Below are 12,221 nucleotides of genomic sequence, written 5' to 3'. Positions count from 1 at the left end.
TGTGCGGTGCAGGCGGCAGCTTCCGGTCCCAAGGTTGGATGAGCGCAGGACCTGTGATGACGTCGCGGTGACATGACCGTGACGTCATGGAAGATCCTTGTCGCATACCATCCTTGCCACCGAAACCTGCCGCTTGCATGGAGCGGTCACCGGAGCGTCGCGAGGAGCGGGAAAGGCCACGGAAGGTGAGTATATGATGATTTTTTATTTTATTTTTATTATTTTTATCATTAGATCTTTTTACTATTGAGGCTGCATAGGCAGCGTCAATAGTAAAAAAGTTGGTCACACAGGGTTAAAGGGAACCTGTCACCTGAATTTGGCGGGACTGGTTTTGGGTCATATGGGCGGAGTTTTCGGGTGTTTGATTCACCCTTTCCATACCCGCTGGCTGCATGCTGGCTGCAATATTGGATTGAAGTTCATTCTCTGTCCTCTATAGTACACGCCTGCACAAGGCAAGATTGCTTTGCGCAGGCGTGTACTATGGAGGACAGAGAATGAACTTCAATCCAATATTGCAGCCAGCATGCAGCCAGCGGGTAAGGAAAGGGTGAATCAAACACCCGAAAACTCCGCCCATATGACCGAAAACCAGTCCCGCCAAATTCAGGTGACAGAGTCCCTTTAATAGCAGTGTTAATGGAGTGCGTTACACCGCGGTCCATTAGCGCTGCCATTAACCCTGTGTGAGCGCTGACTGGAGGGGAGTACGGAGCAGGCACTGACCGCGGGGAGGAAGGAGCGGCCATGTTGCCGCCGGACTGCGCCCGTCGCTGATTGGTCGTGGCAATGGTCGTGGGCGTTTTGCCACGACCAATCAGCGACTTGGATTCCATGACAGACAGAAGCCGCGATCAATGAATATCCGTGACAGAAAGACAGAAGTGACCCTTAGACAATTATATAGATTTTTTATTTTAATTCTTTTTTTAACAGGGATATGATGCCCACATTGCTATATAATACGTGGGCTGTGCAATGTACTACGCGGGCTGGGCAATATACTACGCAACTGGGCAATATACTACGCGACTGGGCAATATACTACGCGACTGGGCAATATACTACGCGACTGGGCAATATACTACGCAACTGGGCAATATACTATGCAACTGGGCAATATACTACGCAACTGGGCAATATACTACGCAACTGGGCAATATACTACGCGACTGGGCAACATACTACGTGACTGGGCAATATACTACGCCACTGGGTAATATACTACGCAACTGGGTAATATACTACGCAACTGGGCAATATACTACGCAACTGGGCAATATACTACGCAACTGGGCAATATACTACGTGGCTGGGCAATATACTACGCAACTGGGTAATATACTACGCAACTGGGCAATATACTACGTGGCTGGGCAATATACTACGTGACTGGGCAATATACTACGTGGCTGGGCAATATACTACGTGACTGGGCAATATACTACGTGGCTGGGCAATATACTATGTGGCTGGGCAATATACTATGTGGCTGGGCAATATACTATGTGGCTGGGCAATATACTACGTGACTGGGCAATATACTACGTGACTGGGCAATATACTATGTGGCTGGGCAATATACTATGTGGCTGGGCAATATACTACGTGACTGGGCAATATACTACGTGACTGGGCAATATACTATGTGGCTGGGCAATATACTACGTGACTGGTCAATATACTACGTGGCTGGGCAATATACTATGTGGGCATGCATATTCTAGAATACCCGATGCGTTAGAATCGGGCCACCATCTAGTATATATATAATTGTCTAAGGTCCACTTCTGTCTGTCTGTATACAATATGTATGTATGTATATAGCAGCCACATGGTATATACCACAGGCCACGTAGTACTCCTATATACTACGTGGCCTGTGCTATATACTATGTGGCTGCTATATACATACATACATATTCTAGAATACCCGATGCGTTAGAATCGGGCCACCATCTAGTTTGTAATAAAAGTGGAGATCTTTGCAATATTTGTGCGTGGAAACCAGATATTTTTCCATTAGGGCATACTAACAGATCAGCATATACCGGTTCTCATCAGGTGACTTGTGGCCACTGTCTGTTCTCCCCACTCCGCAGCAGAGACCAGTGACAAATTACAGCATTCAGGAGGACCACACATTTAGCCAGAGTTATAAACACCCACATGCATCAAGTACATGGAAATAAATCACGGCACAGCAGCTGATTGTTAGTTTTTGTCCCTATGACTAGGATTGGCCCATCACTGCCTTAGACAGGTGTTTTTATGAGTAATTTGCAGTGGCAGCTATTCAATTTCACAGTAATAACTACTCTCATAAAAATATATGACTGGGTGTCACACATCCATTCCAGTTACTAAAACCAATAAATAATAGGTCCTGTTGCAATGAAAGTATAATTGCACCCAATGCAATTTTTAGAACACGTTTCAAGTTCACATCCACAGAGCTGTATCAGAGCAGAGGGAAGTAAAGAGGTGAGTAATATTGGGGTGTAGTCATTCCACTACACCCAGATCTAGTTTTATTCATGGATGGAGACAGCTTTTACTTCAGCTGTGAATGCAGGTCTCTTACATATCTTACAGGAAAACTAAAGAAAATAAACGTGCAATGACAAAACAGGAATGAACTGGGTACGTGGGAGCCGACAGGTTGGCAGGAAGGGAGCAAATGACACCCTAAGGTGACAGCCACTTGATGTGTATTCCATTTAATGATGAAAGACTTTGTAGCCAAAATTCAAATTTGCATTATTGCATCAATGACTTTCCAACAAGGCATTACATGGCAGTATTACATATAAACATGGCAGTATTACATAGAAACCACATGTGTATTTTCGTGGGAGACCCCCCTCTATGTTTATTATCTGTGATGGCTAGGGAGGAAATGAGTATATTTAACCCTTAAATGCATTGGGATATGAATAAATGTCCTTGGCAGGGGTCTGCAAGTATTATGGAAACACAGGGAAAGAGCTCCCTCCAAATGTGGAAGATGCCATCCACACCTGCACAGCCGACATCTGTGCAACAGACGCAACCAGAGCAGTGGCTGGTTAGCAATGGGTTACATCCTGACAGGGCCTATATTCTGCAATATTTAAGGTAAAATGTACACCTTTTTTAAAATTAAAAAAAAAATAAAAATTATATAGATATATATATATATATATATATATATATATATATATATATATATATATATATATATATATATATATATATATATATATATATATATATATATATACATACATACACACAGAGAAAAATCCAAATCACCTACCTTTACCCCCATGAAAAATTCACAGAAAAGAAAAAATAATATCTTTGGGGATGTATCATTAGGGAGCTCACAGAAAAATCCTAAGTGCTTAATGGATAAAAAGTTACCTTTTATTGATTAAAGTTTAAAAATCTCAATTAGTGCACTACATAAACCATCACCATAACAACAACATACCATGGAAAAGACTACACTCCACTACATGCACCCTACCTGCCAGCCGAGAGTGGCACCCTATCACCTGCGCAAATGGCGCCCCCGCTCACCGTCGACTATCCCTTATACCACTAATGTATGAGATGGGATAACTAAAAACAAGAAAAAAAAAAAGCGCACATAGAGTAATACCTTCAGGTGTCGCAATCACGTGGACCCCCACAAAACAGACTCACCTGGTCTGGTTGTGACAGGTCACAACTCCCTTGGATCAGCACGTATGGTCGCAGCAAGCTCCCGGCAAGCAGAACAAATCCACATGGAGAGAAGTAGAACCGGAGAATAGAAGCCGCGCAGACCACAATAAAGGTATCAGAGTTACACACACACTCTGTTTATTAGCCTACGCGTTTCGTGGCCAACAGGCCACTTCATCAGGGCATCAAGATTCATCAGTAAAAACAGGTATATATACCTACAAATACAAATAGGTATTTGTAGGTATATATACCTGTTTTTACTGATGAATGTTGATGCCCTGATGAAGTGGCCTGTTGGCCACGAAACGCGTAGGCTAATAAACAGAGTGTGTGTGTAACTCTGATACCTTTATTGTGGTCTGCGCGGCTTCTATTCTCCGGTTCTACTTCTCTCCATGTGGATTTGAGATGGGATAAGACAGTCTTAATCATACATACTGTACCCCAATCATATTTTGTTTAGTCCACATTGGCAGACTGCCACTTTGGCAGTATGTATGATTAAGACTGTCTCATCCCATCTCATTAGGGCCCATTAGTGGTAGAAGGGATAGTCGACAGTGAGCGGGGGCGCCATTTGTGCAGGTGATAGGGTGCCACTCTCCGCTGGCAGGTAGGGTGCATGTAGTGGAGTGTAGTCTTTTCTATGGTATGTTGTTGTTATGGTGATGGTTTATGTAGTGCACTAATTGAGATTTTTTAAATTTAATCAATAAAAGGTAACTTTTTATCCATTAAGCACTGGGGATTTTTCTGTGAGCTCCCCCATGAAAAATATTAAAAAAAAATTGCTATTGACATATCCGTAAAAGTCTGATCTATTATAATATAAAATTAATTAACCGGTATGTTTAACACCACAGAAAGATTTAAACTGTAGGTTTGCAGGCTTTTTGTTTCACCTCATCTCTCTTGAGTGATCAAAATATCAGATGTATCCCATATTGGTATCAATAAAACCTCCAGCTCACCATGGAAAAAGCATGCAATCATTCAGCTCCGTCAATGGGAAACTAAAAATGTTATATATGCTATAGAAACAAAACAAAAAAAGAAATCAATCTGACTGGTTTGGCGGGAAACTGTTAAACTGTTATTGTAGTGCATCATAAGCCTAGAAGTAAGCTGGAAGGATTGTACATTGCGGCTTTTCTTACCTTTCTTCTTGATGAACAGTGCACTGCTATTTATTAAGATGCAAGTGCTTCCTATTTAATTTGGCGCTTCTTTCAGCTGATGTGCGCCACCACAAAAAATGTGCTCCAGTCATGAACTCAGAAGCAGAGCTTGCTCCACACGGGGACACATGGATGAAGTCAGCTATGTTACATACCATCTGCCTTTAACAGCCTAACGATCGCTGCTGTTAACCACTTAAATCCCACTTTAATTGCGGACCACAACATTTAGAGCCATGATCTAGCCCAGACATTGATTTGGGCAGCCAATTGCTTCCCTTGGATGCAATCTCACTGATCTGATGGGGTGCTATGACAGCCGGGGGTCAGCTAAACGCCACTGTGCCTGCCATGTGATTTCTTATGTGACGTCCAGCCTGCAGTATTGCTGTATATGATACAAGAGAGGCAACTAACAAATAAAGTAAAACAAGAAGTTTTTTAAAAAGTAAGAAAATAAAATAAGATCTAAAAATCCCCCCTTTTTCACAACTAACAATAAACAAATGTAAAACGAAAAAAAAAACAACATTTGATATCAATGTGTCCAGAAAAGTCTGATTTATCTTAATATAAAATGAATTAACCTGATCTGTAAAAACTGTAAAGAGAAAAGAAAATTGAAATGCCGCAATTTTTGGTTGCCGCAATGCCACAAAAAAACGCAATAAGAAGTTTCTACTCCCAAAACAGTATCAATTAAAACATCAGCTTACAGTGCATAAAAGAAACATGACCTCACACAGCTCCACTGACCAAAAATAAAAATGTTCCCAATTTTGGAAAATAGCAGCTCATGCTAAAGTTTTTTTTAGTTTCTACACATTTTATAATTTTTTTTCACAACTTAAAAAAACATGCAAGTTTGGTATCATCATAACCATACTGGCCTGAAGAGTCACAGTTCCATGTCATTTTTACTGCAGTATGAACACTGAAAAAGAAAGCCTGAAAAACAATCGTGGAATTGTGTTTCACTTCACGTGGAATTTTTTCCCATTTTTCAGTACACCGAATGATAAAATGGATGGTGCTATTGGAAAGTACAACTGGTCCTACAAAAGATGAGCCTTCATATGGCTTAGTCAGAGGGAAAAAAGAGGGGGATGAAATATACAAGATGACTGGTAAATGAAACAGTTTTATAATTAAAAAAAAAAACAAAAAAAAAAACAATGCTCCCTAATTTAGTGAAAAAAAGCTTTGGTCGTTTAAGAATGAGACTGATATTGGGCTCTTATCGTTCTTGAAGCCGGCTTGGTTTACTTGCTATGCCTACATAAGAATCAGCCATTTATTCCATTAGGCTTCAGTTGCTCATGATGGCAATAGAGACCTAATAGAACCATTAGAGCTCAAAAGAGCAGCGTTAAGGGACTCACAGAAGGGAAGTGATAGGGTGCAGTAGCCCGCCCATACAAGCCTTTCAACTAATTGCTGACTTCTATAGATGAATGACGAGAGGAGAAACCTAATAATCTGCTTTGCCCTCATTAGCACTCACCTTCCTTTGCTCTTTCCGCTGGACATGTTTGTCGTCATCCTGCCAGTATGCATCCTCCAGTGCCTGCTGACGCTTTGCATCGGCTACAGCCTTTGCCTCAGCCTTTCTGGCACGGGCAGCAGCAGACTTGGTATTTTCACTCTGGAACTTTTTGGGCATCCCTTAGCTGAAATAAAGTTATTCCAGTGATTAATGAGTAGTTACAGGGAGCATATGGGCATGAGCTCTGACTTTTCTAGTAATAATGTTAATCATTCAATAATTCAATCTACGGGGTCTAATTCCAGAGGCTATGGAGATATACATTGGAACCTGAAGACCTACCTCTTCTGACAAGCCAACAACCTGCAGCAACCCTCATTCCACTACACTGCTGCACGACCAGCTCTACCCTCGCCTACTGTATCCTCACCCATCCCCTGTAGATTGTGAGCCCTCGCGGGCAGGGTCCTCTCTTCTCCTGTACCAGTCGGTGACTTGTATTGTTCAAGATTAGTGTACTTGTCTTTTATTATGTATACCCCTCCTCACATGTAAAGCACCATGGAATAAATGGCGCTATAATAATTCATATTTTTCAGGATAGGTTTACAGAGTTAACCATTTCTATGTACCAACATAATACAGAATGTATACATGTACAGCTTGGTTCACATCTGTTATGGTTTGCAGCAGGCCAATCTCAGATGGCCGCATGTCACGATTCATATACAGTCATGGCCAAAAGTATTGACACCCCTGCAATTCTGTCAGATAATACTCAGTTTCTTCCTGAAAATGATTGCAAACACAAATTCTTTGTTATTATTATCTTCATGTAATTTGTCTTAAATGAAAAAAAACACAAAAAGAATTGTCCTAAAGCCAAATTGGATATAATTCCACACAAAACATAAAAAAGGGGGTGGACAAAAGTATTGGCACTGTTTGAAAAATCATGTGATGCTTCTCTAATTTGTGTAATTAACAGCACCTGTAACTTACCTGTGGCACCTAACAGGTGTTGGCAATAATTAAATCACACTTGCAGCCAGTTGACATGGATTAAAGTTGACTCAACCTCTGTCCTGTGTCCTTGTGTGTACCACATTGAGCATGGAGAAAAGAAAGAAGACCAAAGAACTGTCTGAGGACTTGAGAAACCAAATTGTGAGGAAGCATGAGCAATCTCAAGGCTACAAGTCCATCTCCAAAGACCGGAATGTTCCTGTGTCTACCGTGCGCAGTGTCATCAAGAAGTGTAAAGCCCAAGGCACTGTTGCTAACCTCCCTAGATGTGGACGGAAAAGAAAAATTGACAAGAGATTTCAACGCAAGATTGTGCGGATGTTGGCTAAAGAACCTCGACTAACATCTAAACTAGTTCAAGCTGCCCTGCAGTCCGAGGGTACAACAGTGTCAACCCGTACTATCCGTCGGCGTCTGAATGAAAAGGGACTGTATGGTAGGAGACCCAGGAAGACCCCACTTCTTACCCCGAGACATAAAAAAGCCAGGCTGAAGTTTGCCAAAACTTACCTGAAAAAGCCTAAAACTTTTTGGAAGAATGTTCTCTGGTCAGATGAGACAAAAGTAGAGCTTTTTGGGCAAAGGCATCAACATAGAGTTTACAGGAGAAAAAAAAGAGGCATTCAAAGAAAAGAACACAGTCCCTACAGTCAAACATGGCGGAGGTTCCCTGATGTTTTGGGGTTGCTTTGCTGCCTCTGGCATTGGACTGCTTGACCGTGTGCATGGCATTATGAAGTCTGAAGACTACCAACAAATTTTGCAGCATAATGTAGGGCCCAGTGTGAGAAAGCTGGGTCTCCCTCAGAGTTCATGGGTCTTCCAGCAGGACAATGACCCAAAACACACTTCAAAAAGCACTAGAAAATGGTTTGAGAGAAAGCACCGGAGACTTCTAAGGTGGCCAGCAATGAGTCCAGACCTGAATCCCATAGAACACCTGTGGAGCAATCTAAAAATGGCAGTTTGGAGAAGGCACCCTTCAAATATCAGGGACTTGGAGCAGTTTGCCAAAGAAGAATGGTCTAAAATTCCAGCAGAGCATTGTAAGAAACTCATTGATGGTTACCGGAAGTGGTTGGTCGCAGTTGTTTTGGCTAAAGGTTGTGCAACCAAGTATTAGGCTGAGGGTGCCAATACTTTTGTCTGGCCCATTTTTGGAGTTTTGTGTGAAATGATCAATGTTTTGCTTTTTGCTTCATTCTCTTTTGTGTTTTTTCATTTAAGACAAATTAAATGAAGATAATACCAAAGAATTTGTGATTGCAATAATTTTCAGGAAGAAACTGAGTATTATCTGACAGAATTGCAGGGGTGTCAATACTTTTGGACACAACTGTATGGACCGTGTAGCTGGACTGACCATGGGGCGACTCTCTCTCCACTCTCCCACCCTAAGGCTACGTGCACACATTGTGGATTAGTGTGCGGATTTTTCCGCACTGTTTTTGCAAAATCCGCAGGTAAACAGCACTGTGAATTACACGCGGATTTATCACGGTTTTTGTGTGGATTCCTATTGAGGAGCAGGTGTAAACCGCTGCGGAATCCGCACAAAGAATTGACATGCAGCGGAAAAAACACCACTGCCTTTCCGCGCGTTTTTTTCTGCAGCATGTGCACTGCGGATTTTGTTTTCCATACATTTACATGGTACTGTACAACGCATGGAAAACAGCTGCAGATCCGCAGCATCAAATCCGCAACGTGTGCACATAGCCTAATACATGCATACGAAGTCTTATGGGTTAGAAGACCTGCACACGGATCACAGAACACTGCTCTCTGCGTGCGGATCACAGAACACTGCTCTCTGCGCGCGGATCACAGAACCCTGCTCTCTCCGCGCGGATCACAGAACCCTGCTCTCTGCGCGCGGATCACAGAACCCTGCTCTCTGCGCGCGGATCACAGAACACTGCTCTCTGCGCGCGGATCACAGAACACTGCTCTCTGCGCGCGGATCACAGAACACTGCTCTCTGCGCGCGGATCACAGAACACTGCTCTCTGCGCGCGGATCACAGAACACTGCTCTCTGCGCGCGGATCACAGAACCCTGCTCTCTGCGCGCGGATCACAGAACACTGCTCTCTGCGCGCGGATCACAGAACACTGCTCTCTGCGCGCGGATCACAGAACACTGCTCTCTGCGCGCGGATCACAGAACACTGCTCTCTGCGCGCGGATCACAGAACACTGCTCTCTGCGCGCGGATCACAGAACACTGCTCTCTGCGCGCGGATCACAGAACACTGCTCTCTGCGCGCGGATCACAGAACACTGCTCTCTGCGCGCGGATCACAGAACACTGCTCTCTGCGCGCGGATCACAGAACACTGCTCTCTGCGCGCGGATCACAGAACACTGCTCTCTGCGCGCGGATCACAGAACACTGCTCTCTGCGCGCGGATCACAGAACACTGCTCTCTGCGCGCGGATCACAGAACACTGCTCTCTGCGCGCGGATCACAGAACACTGCTCTCTGCGCGCGGATCACAGAACACTGCTCTCTGCGCGCGGATCACAGAACACTGCTCTCTGCGCGCGGATCACAGAACACTGCTCTCTGCGCGCGGATCACAGAACACTGCTCTCTGCGCGCGGATCACAGAACACTGCTCTCTGCGCGCGGATCACAGAACACTGCTCTCTGCGCGCGGATCACAGAACACTGCTCTCTGAGCACAGATCACTGCTCTCTGCGCGCGGATCACCGAACACTGCTCTCTGCGCGCGGATCACCGAACACTGCTCTCTGCGCGCGGATCACCGAACACTGCTCTCTGATCCTCGCCTGCTGCAAACCACAACAAGATGCGAACAGAGCCGAAACAAGCAATCCCACGGCATCATGGCCCCTGGGCACCTATTATGGGGCACAAATCACACTGTGCACACAGAGCACCCAGGCACTTGGGGCCACACACGGTGACTTCTTATCTATAGCTTGCCGTAGGACTACAGTATGCTACAGACACCGCACAACCAGCCTTCTGCACCTCTGGCCCCTGTGCATCCTGCACACTGTGCGCGGCCATCACATTCCTGTGACACACAGTGCCAGGTATCTGCAGCATGGGGAGATGAACAGCCCAAGTCGCCGCACAAGAGGTAGCGCCGTAACCCCCTGAGCTCACACTACACGTCCTACCCCGCAGCATGCCACCATTACCACTCATTCCCTGCAAGCCAGTTACACACCCGGGACTCCAACTTCCGCCCGCACCTCAGGTCGCCCTGTGACGTCACTGCCCCGCGACCAAGCGTACGCTACTTCCGGTGTTCCTAGCGTGCTGCGCGCTCCCGCCGCTCAGTGCCGCGCATTGATGTGAGAGGCCTGACACGTGGGATGGCTAGTGTTCCCTGGTGCGGAGTCGGACCGAGCTGGCACAGTAGTCACTGGCACACAGTCATTTGTGGAGCTCCTTGTAGCCGCACTCATTCTAGTAGTGCCCTCCTGACGACGCCCCGAGCTGGGCAGTTATCACAAGTGGCAGCTTTCTTCCAGGGCACCCTATGAGTGGTGGCCTCCGTTGTATATTTTCACATTCGTTGTGGGGTCTGCTAAAGGGGGTGATATCTACTATTTGTGAGTTCAAGGCAATCTCTCACCAGGTTTTTGCTACCTTATCTGAGAGCAGCATGTTTCAGAGGCAGAGGCCTTGCTTCAAGTGATGTATCACTTTATTGGGCGCTGCAGTTAACCCCTTTACCCCCAAGGGTGGTTTGCACGTTAATGACCAGGCCAATTTTTACAATTCTGACCACTGTCCCTTTATGAGGTTATAACTCTGGAACGCTTCAACGGATCCCAGTGATTCTGACATTTTCTCGTGACATATTGTACTTCATGACAGTGGTAAAATTTCCTTGATATGACTTGTGTCTATTTGTGAAAAAATGGCAATTTTCCAACTTTCCAATTTTCAGGCCCTTAAAGGGAACCTGTCACCTGAATTTGGCGGGACCAGTTTTGGGTCATATGGGCGGAGTTTTCAGGTGTTTGATTCACCCTTTCCTTACCCGCTGGCTGCATGCTGGCCGAAATATTGGATTGAAGATCATTCTCTGTCCTCCGTAGTACATGCCTGCGCAAAGCAAGATTACCTTGCACAGGCATGTACTACGGAGGACAGAGAATGAACTTCAATCCAATATTGCGGCCAGCATGCAGCCAGCGGGTAAGGAAAGGGTGAATCAAACACCTGAAAACTCCGCCCATATGACCCAAAACTGGTCCCGCCAAATTCAGGTGACAGGTTCCCTTTAAATCGCAGAGATGTGTCACACAGAAAACTTAATAAGTAACATTTCCCACATGTCTACTTTACATCAGCATGATTTTGGAACCAAAATGTTAGGGAGTTATAAAAGTTGACCAGCGATTTCTCATTTTTACAACAAAATTTGCAAAACCATATTTTTTAGGGACCACCTCACATTTGAAGTCACTTTGAGGGGTCTATATGATAGAAAATACCCAATTGTGACACCATTCTAAAAACTGCACCCCTCAAGGTGCTCAAAACCACATTCAAGAAGTTTATTAACCCTTCAGGTGTTTCACAGGAATTTTTGGAATATTCAAAAAAAAAAAATGAACATTTAACTTTTTTTTTCACCAAAAAATCACTTCAGATCCAATTTGGTTTTATTTTACCAAGGATAAAAGGAGAAATTGGACCCCAAATTTGTCCTGAGTGCGTTGATACCCAATATGTGTGGGTAAACCACTGTTTGGGCACACGGGAGAGCTCGGAAGGGAAGGAGTGCCATTTTACTTTTTCAACACAGAATTGGCTGGAATTGAG

General features: G+C 44.5%; 1 protein-coding gene across 3 annotated transcripts in view; it reads right to left on the bottom strand.

Annotated features, from left to right (window-relative positions):
• CCDC124 (coiled-coil domain containing 124) overlaps positions 1-10,699 on the bottom strand; it is an 86,492-nt gene extending 75,793 nt beyond the window's left edge. The window contains exons 1-2 of one of the 3 annotated variants that reach the window (XM_069767769.1): positions 10,612-10,699; positions 6,400-6,565 (exon numbers count right to left, since the gene is read on the bottom strand). In XM_069767769.1, the coding sequence (XP_069623870.1) occupies positions 6,400-6,558 (159 nt within the window). In that variant the 5' untranslated portion in view covers positions 6,559-6,565; positions 10,612-10,699. Of the gene's footprint in view, positions 1-6,399; positions 6,566-10,561 lie in introns of all 3 variants that reach the window. The other 2 variants (XM_069767770.1, XM_069767771.1) reach the window with 2 other exon arrangements.
• Positions 10,700-12,221: the final 1,522 nt, after the last annotated feature.

This window comes from Ranitomeya imitator, chromosome 1, assembly GCF_032444005.1.
Source record: "Ranitomeya imitator isolate aRanImi1 chromosome 1, aRanImi1.pri, whole genome shotgun sequence".
Taxonomy (NCBI): Eukaryota; Metazoa; Chordata; class Amphibia; order Anura; family Dendrobatidae; genus Ranitomeya; species Ranitomeya imitator.
This window is presented reverse-complemented; position numbering and strand designations above follow the sequence as displayed.